At 41.8% G+C, this 17,511-nt stretch overlaps 2 protein-coding genes across 4 annotated transcripts in view; both read left to right on the top strand.

Moving 5' to 3' along the window:
* Nucleotides 1-1,591, top strand: part of LOC116312598 (extracellular serine/threonine protein kinase FAM20C-like) — a 35,565-nt gene extending 33,974 nt beyond the window's left edge. For all 3 annotated transcript variants that reach the window (XM_039613674.1, XM_031730057.2, XM_039613675.1), the window contains exons 9-11: nt 138-219; nt 320-379; nt 855-1,591. In XM_039613674.1, coding sequence (XP_039469608.1) covers nt 138-219; nt 320-379; nt 855-1,128 — 416 coding nt within the window. In that variant the 3' untranslated portion in view covers nt 1,129-1,591. The remainder of the gene's footprint in view (nt 1-137; nt 220-319; nt 380-854) is intronic.
* A 929-nt stretch (nt 1,592-2,520) lies between these two features.
* Nucleotides 2,521-17,345, top strand: baiap2l2b (BAR/IMD domain containing adaptor protein 2 like 2b). The gene is made up of 14 exons (XM_031730071.2): nt 2,521-2,607; nt 2,824-2,899; nt 3,581-3,667; nt 4,396-4,457; nt 8,772-8,843; nt 9,388-9,477; nt 9,634-9,765; nt 13,749-13,853; nt 14,466-14,568; nt 14,770-14,977; nt 15,606-15,671; nt 15,913-16,249; nt 16,365-16,408; nt 16,812-17,345. Exons 1-14 carry the CDS (start codon nt 2,554-2,556, stop codon nt 16,885-16,887), a joined length of 1,512 nt encoding a protein of 503 aa, XP_031585931.1. The 5' UTR covers nt 2,521-2,553; the 3' UTR covers nt 16,888-17,345.
* The last annotated feature ends 166 nt before the right edge of the window (nt 17,346-17,511 follow it).

Raw genomic sequence — 17,511 nt, 5'->3', positions numbered from 1 at the left:
ACGCACAAAAGTACACACAGTAGGCATAAGCATAAAGATGTTTATGCCAGAATATTTATATTTATGCAGGATGTAAAATGTTTCAGGTTTGGTTACCGATTATTAAGCAAATCCTTTCTTTTACTTTCTCTCTTTAGGTAACATGGACAGGCACCACTATGAAACATTTGAGAAATTTGGCAATAATACTTTTCTGCTACACCTTGACAACGGGAGGGCGTGAGTATTTCTGTTCTGGATGTGTTGCTCATATACTGGGCAGAGGTGCTGCTCAGACTAACTTTGACATAGCTGACTCTGGATCTGTCTTCTTTTGCAGGTTTGGGCGTCACTCCAAAGATGAGCCTTCGATCTTAACTCCCTTAAAACAGTGCTGCAGGTACAAACTAGACTATCACATACATGCAGTGATTACTCACACATCAGGTTAATATTATGTTCAGTTTTATCTATATAGCACCAAATCATGACAGCATTCACCTCATGGTGCTTTATATTGTAAGGATAAAGACTACAGTAATAGATTTACAATTAAGGCGACCCCTTATGAGCAAGCATTGGCAACAGTGGGGAGGAAAAACTCCCTTTTAACAGGAAGAAACCTCCAGCAGAACCAGGCTCAGGGAGGGGCGGGGCCATCTGTCGTGGATGGTTGGAGACAGGACAAAGTTCCTTGGCTTAGTTCAGAAAGTGTGAGAGAACAATCACATTGCACCTTAACCATCAGATGCTGTTCCTCTTTCTTTTTCTTCATCCTATTCTCTTACCCAGTCATTTGGCAATTTCGAAACATCCCAAAGTAACTTCCTTTTTCCATTTGTCTTCTGTTTCTTAAAACTTTGCTGTCTCTCCAGAATCCGTCGCTCCACTTGGCTACGCCTGCGTCTCCTGTCTTTGCCTCACTATCGTTTAAGCAATGTTATGAGAGCGTCACTTTCTCGTGATCCCCTTCACAAGGTGGCCCCACTTCTGGCAGAGCCCCACCTTACGGCTTTAGATCGACGTTTGAAAACTGTCCTAGGAACTGTAAGTCACTGTCAAAAGCAGCAGAAAAGAAATGGCAACGGTGAAGACATCTTCTATGAGGACACGACCTCTCTGAAAGACGTGGCTACTCCCGCTGGTTAGAGCAGTCTCACATATCTGTCACATTATATCTGTTTATTTTCATACTTCTGCAACATGATGCAGGAGTTCAGAGTTATAAAACATCATTTATAGGAGCTATATACATTTAAAACCCTCTTTGATTAGTAACTGTCAGACACATGATGATAAATGATTAACACAATGTAATGAAGCAGTATTGTCACAAATAGGATATAATTTTTAGGAGGCTAGCTAGTCAGTTCCCTGCAATATTATGTGTCCTGGTCTGTGGGCCTGCCTGGTACTGGGTGTTTTTGTATATGTTTTCAACACTTTTCTACAAAGCACCTAATAAAAAGACTTTCATGTATTTGGTTTAGTGCACAAAACAGTGACTATGAGTGAATTTGAGCTTTAATTCAAGTTTTCATCTACATTTTCTGTTTTTCTGGTTGTTAACCTGAGGGATCCTTGATTTGTGTTAATAAAATGATTGCTAATAATTCCACTTGAAACTGTTTCAGCTTTATATAAAGAACTCACATGCACTGGCTGAAGATTCACTGATGATTTAGTTCATTTTTTTGAAAGGGAATCGAGCAGACAAAGTCAAAACAGAAGAACTTAGAGAAAGTTCAGCTTATCAGATTGCATCCAAATGCAGACAAAATACACAACAGAAGAATGTAAAGGTAATTTCATGAAGTAAAAAGTCACGTGGGGCTGTGAAGAGTAGAGGGGAGCGACCGGAAAAGATAGCAGTAGTAAACAGCAAACAGAAACCAGGACAGAATTATTGGAAAGAAGAGAAGAAACTTGATACAAAGTCTAAGGAGGAATACTTTTTTCTCTCTCTCACTCTCTTCTACTTCCACACATAAATTCCCTCATAGCACAAAAAAAAGTTTGCATTAAAACTTTGACTTCATTTTGTGATCTAACTATATTTAAGTAATTTGTACCTTTTTAACACGGAAGTTTGTTTCTCCTTAGTCAAACAAACTGTGGCAGGATTTTCCCTCAGGTGTGAGGATGCGTCACAGCTGGTTAGGCAGCTGGCCGTCCTCCTTCTCCTTTCCTTTCAGGGCTCCAATCAATAATTTACCTTGCCCGGCCGTATCGATGTCAGCTACTCCCTTACCTCTTCCCCGCACTCGCTCACTTGCTCTTTCCATAAAAACTGCTGATGACATAAGGGTAAAAGAGCTCATTAACGAATGACTGAAAAAAAGGAGAGGGAACTGTCAGATAGGTGTTATTGGTCTTTGGGAAAACAGCAGAAGCAGTGGGACCGCAGTGAAGGTGACTTTCACCGCCTTAAGACGCTGATATACACGGGACAGAGAGAGAGGCCTGAGTAAACTTCTTCAGAAGTCTGCATGGGAATACAGACTTTTTACAGAAGTTTAGTTTTTCTCTGACCACCTTTTTCTTATTTTATCGTTAAACCTGAACTCGATCAATATGTCTGGAGTCAGTAGTGATCAGCTGCACAAATCAACTTTATCTGTCTATTCGGTGAGTTTACATCATGTCCTTGGTCTCTTCTTTGTTTTTGTTCATTGTGTTGAAACTTGGGGACCGGTGTAGTATTCATTATTTAAAGAAGGATTTTGTATATTTAAACTAGGCCGGGGCGCACTTAGAGGTGAGTATAAAAATACATTTTAGCGTTACGCTTCAAGTCACTGCTGAGTTCACCTGGTTGTGTTTATATTTCGTGTGTTTCTGCAGAACTTGATGGAGCACTTCAACCCGGGCCTTCAGAAGCTCGTTGCTCTTGGAAACAGCTACATCAAGGCCTTTCAAGGTGAGTGAGGTTGTGAATGACTGAAAGGAGCAGTTACACTGTGGATAATGTGGATTTTGTTGTTAGCACTAGTGTAGATGGTGGAGCAGGATTGTACAGAGATGATTGAAGTAAAGACTGCCCATGGAGACCCTAGAAGGAGGCTGTAAGACGTAATTCAAATCAAAAAATTGTAAATGTCTATCAAAGACCTAGTGATTTGTAGACGGTATTTGGTTTGTATGCATGCAGTAATATGTAGAGTGGTTAGTGGTTAACCTTTTTTCTCCAGAGATGTCTTTTTTTGTGTGCATCACCTTTTATTTGCTTGTCTGACTTCTCTGACTTTTCCATTGTTCATTTTTCCAATCTTAATCACGTGTGTCACATTGTTAATTGTGCAAGCAGCATGCATCATTCATGCATCTCTGTGCCTGATAAAACAATTCAGGCTATCAGCCACAGGGCAGTGGGGCTGTGCCGTAAAACTATACCAAGTGGCACGAGGCTATTCTTAGACCAGAATCACATATCACGTAACACTGCCAGTCTTTTAAAAGTAATGAATAAAAGCAGAACTGACTGACAAAATAAGAAGCAGTTTAAATGGTTGTGATTTTACTATGAAGTTTATAGATTTGTTAGTTTGATTTGTCTAAATGTGAAAAGCTACATTTGTCTGTCGATGTCTGTATGTTGCAGCCTTAGGCGTTTGCAGTGAGGCCTATTTCAGCGCTGTGGCTAAGATGGGCGACCAGGCACTTCACACACTTTCATCTCGCTCCCTTGGTACGAGTGTGTGTGTTTGTGACTCATTACTAAACAGGTTTCACCCTTGATTTATTGCTTTCATTAGAGAAGCATTGTTATCAAGAGATGACAAAGTGCTCTACTGAGATACTGCACTTGCACAAACACAGTCTAGATTTTAAACCACACAAAGTAAATTTAAATTATGGTCTCCTTTTTTTCATGCATTTACATGTGTGTGTGTGTGTGTGTGTGTGTGTGTGTGTGTGTGTGTGTGTGTATTTTCAGATATTTTTTCTCTAGTGTGTGTGCACTATATTGTATGGAAGCTTTCACTTTGTCATTAGTGATGTGTGTTATCATTCTTAGTGGTAATTAGCTTTATGCTACTATTAAGACTATGCCACTATGTTGGCTAGCATACATGTGGTTTTGGTAGGTTGGCTAACTGTGAAGGTCAGGGAACCACAGCGTGACCAGGAGCCCTATTGAGTGGCAGCCACTGAATTATAGATGAGGGCAGTCTTTCAGCCCCACTCAATTTATTAGCTCAACCGCAATCCATGACAATAGACAAGGCCGGAGGTGCCCACAGTATAAAGGCTTGGCTAACTTTCCACCATCGTAGCAGCCCGGCTTGTTCATGGCTCAAGTGGTTTTACACTGCGTTAAACTTTTAGATCAAATTACTGACATTCCCAATAAGATTTCGCCTTCTTCAAATATTTTTCTGCACAGAACTGTTTATTTGTTTTTTCTTTAAACAGGGGACGTCCTGATCCAGATTTCAGAAACACAGAGGAGGCTCACTGCAGAGATGGAGGGAGTGGTTGGTACATTTCCTCAGTAAATGCTAATTTCTGCAGTCTTTAAAATACTGCATACTACAGTTCTACTTCTGTGAATTTAATTTTGTTTGTTTGAAAGTTTTTACAAAACTAAAAATGCCTGAAATAATGTTTGGTGGGTATTACAGTTTTTTCTGAATGCTTAAACCCTAACTGTGATTCTTATAGCACAATTTCTAAAACTATTAAAACTTATAGCAAAACCACTCACTGAGTTTGCAAAACTAAAAGCACAAACACTGCTTTGCACTCAGTTTGCCATTTTGTAACACACACTTTGCAAACCTGTAGCTACAATCCACTGCACAGCACTCTTTTTGCAGAACTTTAAACACAACTCACTGCTTTACACTCAATTTCCAAATGATCAACACACTCCTTGCAAAACTATACACATTTACGGCCATTATTTACACTATTTTATCAACTGTCTGGCACACTGTCACATGTGAAAACTTTTTTAGATAATTAGTTCACTTTGCAATCAGCCTAAGCACTATAATACAGGTAAGCTCTGTGTGTGGAGTACAATGGAGGGAGCAGGAAGAGTGAGAAGTAGAGGAGGCCGAGGAAGAGGACGTGGAGGTGAAGAAGTAGGATGAAGAGGTCGACAAGGACAAGGAGGAGCAAGAGGAGGACGAGGAGGGGGGGGAGGAAGACGAGGAGGGGGGAGAGGAAAGGTAAGAAGAGTAAGAAATAGAATTGCTGATGACATCAGAGCTACAATAGTGGACCATGTAATCAACCGTGGAGTGACCCTGAGGGAAGCTGGCCAACGGGTTCAGCCTAACTCGAGCCGCTACACTGTAGCAAGCATCATAAGGACATTTTGAAATGAGAATCGGTTAGTACAGTCACTTTGCACTAAGATTTGTAGCACTGCCATATGCCAATGAGAAACACAACAATACCATAGATGTAAAAATACTGAAATTGTTACTTTACAGAATTGCTAGACGACCAGATGCTGGGGGCAGAGGAAGAATGTTCACTGCAGACCAAGAAACCCATATAGTCAATATGGCGATTGCAAATAATCCTATACTTGGAAATAAACACTTGTGTTTGTTTTGATGTGTGTGAATAAACACCAGTACTTGAAGTTTGGATCCCTCTATGCTTACGGATCTATGACAAAAGTATGAGCTCAAACTGACATAGCCTACCTTGTGCACAGAGAAAGCAAAAGCCAGGTGTGTTTTTTATTCATACCATCAGTGTGTAGTTGGTGCATTGTGTGCTTATTAATATGATGGCTTGTGTGTACTGTTTGATACAAAAATACCATTTTTACAAAGGTGTGGAGAGTTAAGCAAGGGTTATTCGCTTTTACAAGAAAACTACAATGTTTTGCTGATTGGGTGAAGAGTTTTCTTATTTGTGTGTAGAGTTTTGCAAAAATAGCCAATAGTTACAAAAAATGTGCTTACAGTTTTTCTCGATTGCTTAAACACTATAACCAGGCCTCTAAACTAAAATTTCAAAACCATAAACGCTATTGGTCAAAAAGCTCACCCATTTCCCTGAACTATAAACACTATTCCCTGCTTTGACACATGACTCAAATTTGGTGAACTGGTACTGCAAAACTCTACACACAAATCCCTACATTTTACAGTGCTTACACCATGTAGTCATGTAGAAAGCACTAGCATGCAATAATGTTAACTTAAGTCAGCATAGCTTGAGCCCAATTAGCACACAATTAACCAGGTGGAAACACTAGGAGTCAAAATTTAGCACACACCAATCAGAACCTGCGATGGATAGATAAAAGGGCCAAAGTCAGCTCATTCAGGTTTGAAACAATGGATCCAAAGAGGATGCAAAGGAAGAGGACGTGGTGGAGAAAGAGGACGTGGTGAAGGAGGAGGACGTGGTGGAGAAAGAGGACGTGGTGAAAGAGGAGGACGTGGTGGAGAAAGAGGACATGGTGAAAGAGGAGGACGAGTGGAGAAAGAGGACGTGGTGAAAGAGGAGGACGTGGTGGAAGAGGAGGAGGAGGTGGGTGAAGGAGGTGGAGGTGGAGAACGACGGCGACAAGGAAGGGGAAGAGCAAGGGCACGAAGACAGTCAGTCTCGGATGAAATTCGAGCCACTTTAGTTGACCATGTCCTTGTCCATGGGATGACTATGAGGGAGGCTGGGCAACGAGTACAACCAAATTTGAGTCGCTTCACTGTTGCCTCCATCATCAGAACCTTCAGGGAGGAAAACAGGTAGGTGTACTTGCAGTAAGACTGCTTTGTACAGTAACGTATAAGTTACTGAATTTATGTGTCTTGAGTTTCAGTATGTTTCCATTATTTTCCTGTAAAATGAATGTGTGACAGTTACAGTAATGAGTGCTTCTATTTTTGTAGGACACAGAGACGACCACCTGGTGGAGGCAGGTTAAGGCTTTTGTCGGAGGAGCAAGAGAGGAACTTGTAAACATGGTAATTGCAAATAATGTAATCCGCCTGCAAGAGATTCAAAGGAGAGTGATTGAGGATGATCATCTTTTCGAGGCATAAATGCCATCAGCCTCTCCACAATTGACCGCATCCTCCGAAAGAATCAATTCGGATGAAACAGGCATACCGAGTCCCTTTCGAACGAAACTCTGACAGAGTGAAAAACCAACGTGTGGAATATGTTCAGGTATGAGTTTTGATACTGTATAAGGTATTGTGTACCATCACAGCATGGCAGTTTATGCTGCCATTTCAGCACTCTTGAACTTTGGTTCAGGGTACCGATTGACTCTACTGTGTTATGTGTTTTGCAGAGAATCTTTGAGATTGAAGGACGGCCTGTTCCCCATGAAATGATCTTTGTGGATGAGGCAGGTTTTAACCTGACCAAAGGAAGGAAAAGGGGAGGAACATAATTGGCCATCGGGCTGTTGTAAATGTCCCTGGTCAGCGTGGGGGAATGTCACTATGTGCGCAGCCATCAGCCAACGAGGGTACTCCACCGCCATGCCGCACTAGGACCCTATAACACTATGCTTCTCCTTGCTTTTCTTGATGGTTTAAGACAACATATGTTCCAGCTGGACTACAGGGAACCAGCACAGCCAGAGCAGCCTCACTACGTTGTTGTGTGGGATAACGTCAGCTTCCATCGCGCTGCTCTGGTTCGTGACTGGTTTACCAATAACCCAAGGTTTTCTAATATCTTTCTGCCTGCATACTCCCCTTTCTAAACCCGATAGAGGAGTTATTTTTGGCATGGCGGTGGAAAGTGTATGACCGAGAACCTTATGTCCGTGTTCACCTCCTTCAGGCCATGGAAGAGGCCTGCCTAGACATATCAGTAGATGCATGCCAGGGGTGGATCAGGCATGCAAGAGGATTTTACCCCCGCTGCCTGGCTGGGGCCAATATAGCCTGTGATGTGGATGAGATTCTCTGGCCTGACCCAGACCAAAGACAAGATGCTGTGGTGGGATAATGTTTCTGGTGTGTGTTGTACTGTATAGTACATGAATGACAATGTGCCACTGTACATACATTGGTTGCGTCTTTTGTGTTTATCATGTGACAAGGGTTTTGAAGGGGAGAACCATAAGCAACCTAATTGTTTTGGAACTATTGTTTTGAATTAATTGTACCAGTGTGCAAAACTCTGTTGTAGTGTGTGTGTTTTTGAGGGCTTGTGTTTGATGTCTGAGGGCAAAGTTCGGTTTTTCAGCAGGAGTGAATAGTTTTGGGTGTAGAGCTTCATTTTGACCTGGAAATAGGATGTTTGGGGAATTGAGTGAGATGTTATGGATTTGTGTTTACTGTTGTGCGGATATGAGGCGTAGTTTCAAGAAATGTGTTTTAGCAATCGAGAAAAACTGTAAGCCATCAGAAAAAACTGTAAGCTATATTTGACAGAATAATAACCGCTATACATTATTTGTCAAATGATGAGTAAAAACAGCTACAATTAGTATTTTACTCCAATGTAAGTTCGCCAATTTGTCCCAAAATCTTTGAATTTGTGAGCTCAGCATTTATAGGATGCTGGTAAAAGCAGATTTCACTTCTTACAAACTGCTTCATCGGAGTTAGCTACATAAAACCTCGAGGACACTAGTTTGTCCCTGTATGTTATTTTTCTTTTGACACTAAAATCCCTGTGCCTAATTGTGGTGTGAATAATCAAAGCATGGCCTCTGATTACAAAGTTGGCCTGAGGAAGGAGCACATTTGCATTTAGATTTAGTCAAACAACACAATGAACCTGATAATTAAAGCCTGTGTTTAAACAAGAGGACAGATGGTTCATCACTGGGCCAGTTTATTTCTTTCTTTCTGCTGCAGTTTCGATGGTTCCAGATAGAAGTGTTGCAAGCAATGGAGAAGAATATCAAGTTGGACGAGGAGTATATCGATGTGAGTGTAATGCATTGGGAAAGCTTGTTTTTCTGCCTGTGAAATTAGGAAACCTACTGGACTAATTTAGATTTTTTGGTTTATGGTAAATAAACCAAACTTTAACTATCCTACAGTGTGAATGTGATAGTTTCAAAAATACTATTGCAATCATTCATTTATTTTTTATTTTTTAATTAACAAAGTACATTTTAAGCTTGCAAGCTTTCTTTCGAGTCAGATCAGCAATCTGCAATCTGTGACAGAAACAGGCCATATTCTTCTCAAGATTTATTTTTAACAAATTTCCTATGTGTGGGACTAATAAAGGTTCCCTTATCTTTAAAAATCACTCCACGTAATTTTTTTGAGTGGTTCTGGTTCTTTTGTCAGCAATTTCGTCTTTAGACTTAATTAAGAAACAGGGGGGTGCTGCATCGCCAGCAGCACAAGCAGGTGAGAGGACAGAGATGGAGAGCGGTTGACCAGCACTAGGATAAACACGACCTGCTAAGCCTCTTACAAATTTAAGATAGTTTGCAAGTAAACGTTCTTTGTGCCGCAGGGCAGTCGCAGAGTGTACGAGCTGGAAGTAAGAAACCAAGCAGAGGCTTTGGAGAAGCAGCTCAGACGGGGAACCTACAGAGACTCTCTGGTAGTTACACAAACATACATAGAAAAATATTATGTGTTCACATTGTGCACATTCATATTCATGCACACACAAACACACACACACACACACACACACACAGAGTCCAGTAATACAGTAATTCCAGTAATTCATTGTTGCCTGTGCGTGCGGTTTTAGGAGAACAGTGAATACATGCTGTACCTGCGGCAGAGCCATCAGGAGATCTTAAAGGAGGAGGAGAGGAGGTATCGCTTCTTGGCGGAGAAACACTGTGGCCTCACTCAGTCACTGCTGTTCCTAATTAACAAGGTATTCATACACACTGGCCATCCTACACAGTAAAGGCATTTACGCACCAAGCGTGTTGCGAACAAAACGAAACGAAATTCCAAATTTTTCCGATGCAAACTTGTCGTGTGTTGTTGCGGGAAGTATATACACACCAATGTGAGTTTTCCAAAAGTTTGTTGTCAAAATTGCCCTGTGAAAAAAAATGAAGTGATGATGAGCTGGTCCTGATTTTTTCAAAACAAGAAAAGGAAGAAACTGAAATATTCATATCTCAAAACAGGCAGCAGCAGGGAGAGTTTCATGGTTTGACCCAGGAGCTGAAGCTGTATCACAACTGCTTTCATACATATTTCAGGATGTCAGTGGGGCAGTTTGAGCTCTTCATAGCACTTTTAACCACATCTGAACACGGGAGAGAATTTTTTTCACAGATTGACCCTGAGCAGCATCTAACTGTGTGAATTTGAGGTAAAATGGTATTACTTTACTTTTGTCATAATTTATTCAGTACTAGTGCGCTCTTTGAGCTACAAGTGCGCTTGTAGCTAAATGCAATGGTGTAACTGGTCAGCTCTGTTGAGTCGCATGCAACGAAATCAGAAAAATGGAGTTTGAGCAGAAAAAATTAACGTTGTAAATCCATCCTGCAAGATTAGGCTGGCGGATTGAAAAGCTCCACTAATAGGTGGGTCCCCCAAAAAATGTTTAACGTATGAAATATTTTCACAAATTTTACGTGTTCAGTATGTAAAGGCCTTAAATCTGACTTTTAGGTGACGTGATGATGGGTCAGTTTAGTCAGCTGTAACCTAGTAACCTGCTGCAAGGCTAACTGATCCTCATTACATACTTTTTAAAGAAATACTCACTACAATCTGCTCTGCAAAACAAGGAACAAAAAACATGTTAGATATAATACAGAAATGCAAAATTTACATGCATAAGAAAAAAAACTCACACATTGCAAACACCATCCAACTAATACATTTATAAAGTGAGATTATTTATAATGAAATTTTCATTTGAAACAAAACTTTTGCAGCCTTTTACAGTTTTTCTCGATTGCTAAAACACATTTCTTGAAACTACGCCTCATATCCGCACAACAGTAAACACAAATCCATAACATCTCACTCAATTCCCCAAACATCCTATTTCCAGGTCAAAATGAAGCTCTACACCCAAAACTATTCACTCCTGCTGAAAAACCGAACTTTGCCCTCAGACATCAAACACAAGCCCTCAAAAACACACACACTACAACAGAGTTTTGCACACTGGTACAATTAATTCAAAACAATAGTTCCAAAACAATTAGGTTGCTTATGGTTCTCCCCTTCAAAACCCTTGTCACATGATAAACACAAAAGACGCAACCAATGTATGTACAGTGGCACATTGTCATTCATGTACTATACAGTACAACACACACCAGAAACATTATCCCACCACAGCATCTTGTCTTTGGTCTGGGTCAGGCCAGAGAATCTCATCCACATCACAGGCTATATTGGCCCCAGCCAGGCAGCGGGGTAAATCCTCTTGCATGCCTGATCCACCCCTGGCATGCATCTACTGATATGTCTAGGCAGGCCTCTTCCATGGCCTGAAGGAGGTGAACACGGACATAAGGTTCTCGGTCATACACTTTCCACCGCCATGCCGAAAATAACTCCTCTATCGGGTTTAGAAAGGGGAGTATGCAGGCAGAAAGATATTAGAAAACCTTGGGTTATTGGTAAACCAGTCACGAACCAGAGCAGCGCGATGGAAGCTGACGTTATCCCACACAACAACGTAGTGAGGCTGCTCTGGCTGTGCTGGTTCCCTGTAGTCCAGCTGGAACATATGTTGTCTTAAACCATCAAGAAAAGCAAGGAGAAGCATAGTGTTATAGGGTCCTAGTACGGCATGGCGGTGGAGTACCCTCGTTGGCTGATGGCTGCGCACATAGTGACATTCCCCCACGCTGACCAGGGACATTTACAACAGCCCGATGGCCAATTATGTTCCTCCCCTTTTCCTTCTTTTGGTCAGGTTAAAACCTGTCTCATCCACAAAGATCATTTCATGGGGAACAGGCCGTCCTTCAATCTCAAAGATTCTCTGCAAAACACATAACACAGTAGAGTCAATCGGTACCCTGAACCAAAGTTCAAGAGTGCTGAAATGGCAGCATAAACTGCCATGCTGTGATGGTACACAATACCTTATACAGTATCAAAACTCATACCTGAACATATTCCACACGTTGGTTTTTCACTCTGTCAGAGTTTCGCTCGAAAGGGACTCGGTATGCCTGTTTCATCCGGAATTGATTCTTTCGGAGGATGCGGTCAGTTGTGGAGAGGCTGATGGCATTTATGCCTCGAAAAAGATGATCATCCTCAATCACTCTCCTTTGAATCTCTTGCAGGCGGATTACATTATTTGCAATTACCATGTTTACAAGTTCCTCTCTTGCTCCTCCGACAAAAGCCTTAACCTGCCTCCACCCAGGTGGTCGCCTCTGTGTCCTACAAAAATAGAAGCACTCATTACTGTAACTGTCACATTCATTTTACAGGAAAATAATGGAAACATACTGAAACTCAAGACACATAAATTCAGTAACTTAAACGTTACTGTACAAAGCAGTCTTACTGCAAGTACACCTACCTGTTTTCCTCCCTGAAGGTTCTGATGATGGAGGCAACAGTGAAGCGACTCAAATTTGGTTGTACTCGTTGCCCAGCCTCCCTCATAGTCATCCCATGGACAAGGACATGGTCAACTAAAGTGGCTCGAATTTCATCCGAGACTGACTGTCTTCGTGCCCTTGCTCTTCCCCTTCCTTGTCGCCGTCGTTCTCCACCTCCACCTCCTTCACCACCTCCTCCTCCTCTTCCACCACGTCCTCCTCCTTCACCACGTCCTCTTTCTCCACCACGTCCTCCTCTTTCACCATGTCCTCTTTCTCCACCACGTCCTCCTCTTTCACCATGTCCTCTTTCTCCACCACGTCCTCCTCCTTCACCACGTCCTCTTTCTCCACCACGTCCTCCTCTTTCACCATGTCCTCTTTCTCCACCATGTCCTCTTTCTCCACCACGTCCTCCTCTTTCACCACGTCCTCTTTCTCCACCACGTCCTCCTCCTTCACCACGTCCTCTTTCTCCACCACGTCCTCCTCCTTCACCACGTCCTCTTTCTCCACCACGTCCTCCTCTTTCACCACGTCCTCTTTCTCCACCACGTCCTCTTCCTTTGCATCTCTTTGGATCCATTGTTTCAAACCTGAATGAGCTGACTTTGGCCCTTTTATCTATCCATCGCAGGTTCTGATTGGTGTGTGCTAAATTTTGACTCCTAGTGTTTCCACCTGGTTAATTGTGTGCTAATTGGGCTCAAGCTATGCTGACTTAAGTTAACATTGTTGCATGCTAGTGCTTTCTACATGACTACATGGTGTAAGCACTGTAAAATGTAGGGATTTGTGTGTAGAGTTTTGCAGTACCAGTTCACCAAATTTGAGTCATGTGTCAAAGCAGGGAATAGTGTTTATAGTTCAGGGAAATGGGTGAGCTTTTTGACCAATAGCGTTTATGGTTTTGAAATTTTAGTTTAGAGGCCTGGTTATAGTGTTTAAGCAATCGAGAAAAACTGTAATATAGCCGAATTTTCATAACATTATGAATATATAATTACTGTCTGGACTGATAAGCTGCATTTCCCACTTCATGGTAGTAGATGGAGCTTAGTATTCTGTGTATCAGCTACATCAGCTGCAATCCATCATGTTGTGAAGGGAAGGCCGACTGTAGCCATCAGCCATGAGCTTGGAGTGCTTTTGCCACCAAGACACTGAACTGTCCAGCCTTTTTATTCCAGTCATGTGGGATCTTGCCAATAGCTTGTTCATCTGATGAAACTCACTTCTCAGTGTCATGTGTCTTATTTACTGAAGCAATATGTCTTAGTCATGTTGCTGAATGAGGCGCTCACCTCTCATCTGTTTTCAGACTGGTGCATCTCTCCAGCAGAAGGCAGACGGATGGAAGGAGAAAGTGAACGACACCAAAGTCTCCAGATCTCGAACACCCACCCATTCGGAGCAAGAGGCACAGGTACCAGCACTTTATCAGGTTTACTCAGTTTTTTTTAGCCAGGAGGAACATTAGACATGAGTACATCATGCACTATAAAACAAGGTATAGTGGCTGTGGTTTCTCAGCGAAATACTGCACACTCTGCTGCGTTCGAATTTGTGGAAATATAGGAACAGAAACCAAGTCTCACCGTCTTATTTTTCTTATAGTTCAATAAATAAACCAAAGTCTATTTAAAATAATTTATTTTAAATTCACTTAATAAGTGGCATCTGTTATTTTTAATAGGATGCCTGGTCTAGTTCAGCAGCTGTATTTGTATTCTCATCTGTCTGTTCACTGCTAATAATGTACTATTTGTGCTGTAAAGGTTGCTTAATCCATCATCTACAGCTGAAGTGCTTCACGGCGAGTGTAAGCACATATTTGCTTGGTTTATTTGTACAACATGTTGTTTAGTTTTTCCAGCATTAGTCTCTGTGGTTCTTTAGAAATCTTCACACTAAATCGAGCACCAGCACCAGCTTGTTTATTTATAATCCTAATATTCCTGCTGAAAGCAAACCTTGCTCTGCCAGACTTCAAATAAAAAAATCACATCACTGGGATCTGTATTCTGTGTCTGCTCAGCTGCGAGGTTCAGTGAGCTCCCTCCTGCAGACAGTAGCCAGAGATGAGGATATGTCCTGGGCCAGGCGGGAGCAGCAGGCACTGGGCAGAGTCCCTTCTAGAGGTGGGAGGTGTACTGTACTAATTATAAGACCTGTATATTAATATGTGATTATTTGATAACCTTTGAAGCCGAAGGAGGTTAGAAGTATTAATTTTTGCGTGTTTATATGCATTCATTCATGCATGCCTAAAATATTCCTATTAATATTCTTTTAATCTTTTTCCCCTCTCCGTTTCTCCTTCATCTTTCCTCTCCCTCCAGCACCGTCTCCCCTCCCCAGCCGCTCTCGCTCCAGTTCAGTGGGGGAATCTTTAGGCCTGGGAGGAGGGAGAGTCATGAGAGCGCTGGTCTCTCATCCCTCCTCATCCAACCCAAAGCTCCTGCCTTTCAACAGGGGTGAAACTGTTATCGTCCTGGTCCAGGAGCCACGCAACGGGTGGCTGTATGGGCGCACTGACAGCAGCCTGCGGTGGGAAATAAACATTTACGTGCATGCACCGTTTTTGAAATGCTCCGTCTGTACAGTGTTCAGTTATCATCTGCACCCAATCTTAAAATTGATGGCCTTATAAAAAAAGTCTCTCGCAGGGTTTGTCCAATAAAGGGGTAAAGATGTCAACCTTTTACCACTTTGAGCTCCTAGATCAAGTCACAAATTTGTTTTGCTCATGATACTATTTGAAAAAAAATATAATTATTACTGTAAAACCAAATAATAGTAACTCAAAAGACCAGAAACCAGTAAAACAAGGAGAAACTCTGATGTGATTCTGGCACATCACATCCGTCTCTCATGAAATCTCCCTCAGGGTTCCTCGGATTATCAGCTTTGGGTTAGTTCGCATCGTCGTGCGATGCTAAGCCTGAACCATCTAACCATCAGTGTTAGGATTATGAGGGAAAAGATTATTATGTGGGAATAGGTTAAGAACCTGTGATTTAAAGGATTGCTCTTGTGTTTTGTTGACAGACTGCACGAACGCTGAAAAAAACACAAGACTGAGAATTACAGAGTCTGTTGCAGGAATTAGTTTTTTGCTGTATGTAAAAGGACAGGAAGACACATGATGTTTAATTTTCTGTCTTATCTCCTCCAGTCAGGGCTGGTTCCCTGCTGCATACGTGGCCCCTATTGAGGATTTCTCCAATAATTTAGCAACAAGGTAGGAGACAGATACTAATCTCAAATCTGTAGGACAAAGTTTTCTTTCTCTGGCATGACACTGGACACCAAGAAAAAAAGATATTGAGGCAAACCACAGGATCTAATCTGTATGATAGGTGAATATTTAGGTTGCTGCTCTGGGAGGAGATGTTATTATTTTGTTATCCTTTAATAAAATATTCCAGATATTTGTCCCACTATGAATCACTTAGAAGATTCTGCTCCTTTTGCCCCAACAGTGGCAGTTCTCTAAGAAGTCACAGTATGAACAATCTGAATGACAGTGACACGTACGCCGACCAGTCAGAGAGCAAGAGTTATGGAGACGTCCCACCCCCGGCCACACCCAATCGTAGAGCCTCAGTGGACTTCAGGCCTATCTCTCCACTCCCTGAGAAGAAGGGAGAAGAGGCGTTGGAGACGAAGCCGAGTCAAACAAGGAGCTACAATGAACATCCACTTCCTCCCCCACCGCCTCCCCCTCCACCAATTCAGAATGCAAGGAGGAGTTCAGGAGATTTTCGGCCCACCTCTCCACTAACTGACAGAAAGGGTGGAGCAGCATCTGACGTCCAGGTGTTACATGTTTAACTCTAAAGAAAATTGTCTCTTTAACACAGAAAAATAAGCAACACTTCAGTGCTAAGTGTGGATTTGTATTTATTTGTTTATTTATTTGTATTTTTTGTAGGCATTATCACCACATGGACCCCATGAAAACCCACTGTTTCCCAGGTAATTAGACATGGGTTAGGAATGCATGTTTGGGTTATCGTTATGTATTGTTCAGGAAAAAAAATGCCAGTGCAACGCTGCTTTGATTGCATGCCAATATATATGAATCCTATGAATTGTCCTCCCAGAAAACTAGATTACACTAGAGCATGTGCAAGGAACATCTTTTTGAATCCCAATTCCGACTGCAAACAATAAACCCTGGTCAAAGTTTACTTGAAACAAAGACCTCCACAGAGTGCTCATTGCACGCTGTCAAAATGTACCACCCTCAGGCTGTGGTGTGATGTTAGTGTCTAAACCTAGAGTGTGTGCACCTCTGTCTGTGTGGTTTTGGTATTGGCAGAAAGCAGTTGAGTGCATGTGGTGTTGTATATCATTTTCCATCATCCTCTCGTTTCAGAGGCACAAACCCATTCGCCACGGTAAAGCTTCGTCCCACGACGACCAATGACAGATCTGCTCCTCAGATCCATTAATCCATTGGCAGTCGTGCATGCAGGGTTTGTTACTGATGCTGTGAGATCAGGATGTGGAGGCAGGACATACATTTTTGGTAGTGAATGACGTGACGTGTCTGAAATGTGAATGCTCTGAGTGAAATGGCCAGAAGGTTTGTACAGTTTTAACATAAGGTATATCCCATACCAAAGAAGATACTGTAATACACATAGATTAAAGATTAAAACCATTAAGTTGATCATAGAATTAATTCAGACAGGGCACAAAGACAAGCTGAGCTGAGCAGTCTCAGCCCACATTAGCTCATAGACATCCCTTTAATAATTTCATATAAGGAACACTGATTAACCTTTGAGTGACTAATTTTTAGTTGTAAAAACTTCCTACTATGAACTTACCTACAGTTATGGTAAATTGTAAGGTTTTATATATCAGGACAGGGTAAAACTAATCTGGTCCTTACCAGGTTTTAAAACTAGCTAAATACAGCCTAGTTGAACTACAAAACATGACATATTACATGTCTGTGAAGATTCTCAGTCATCCAGGTCATCGTAGTCAAAGGAGTTTGCAAAGAAAAAGCGTCTGGACTTCTTTAAGTTGCTTGAAGACGTTTCACCTCTCATCCGAGAAGCTTCTTC

This window comes from Oreochromis aureus, linkage group 6 (assembly GCF_013358895.1).
Source record: "Oreochromis aureus strain Israel breed Guangdong linkage group 6, ZZ_aureus, whole genome shotgun sequence".
In the NCBI taxonomy this organism is placed as follows: Eukaryota; Metazoa; Chordata; class Actinopteri; order Cichliformes; family Cichlidae; genus Oreochromis; species Oreochromis aureus.
This window is presented reverse-complemented; position numbering and strand designations above follow the sequence as displayed.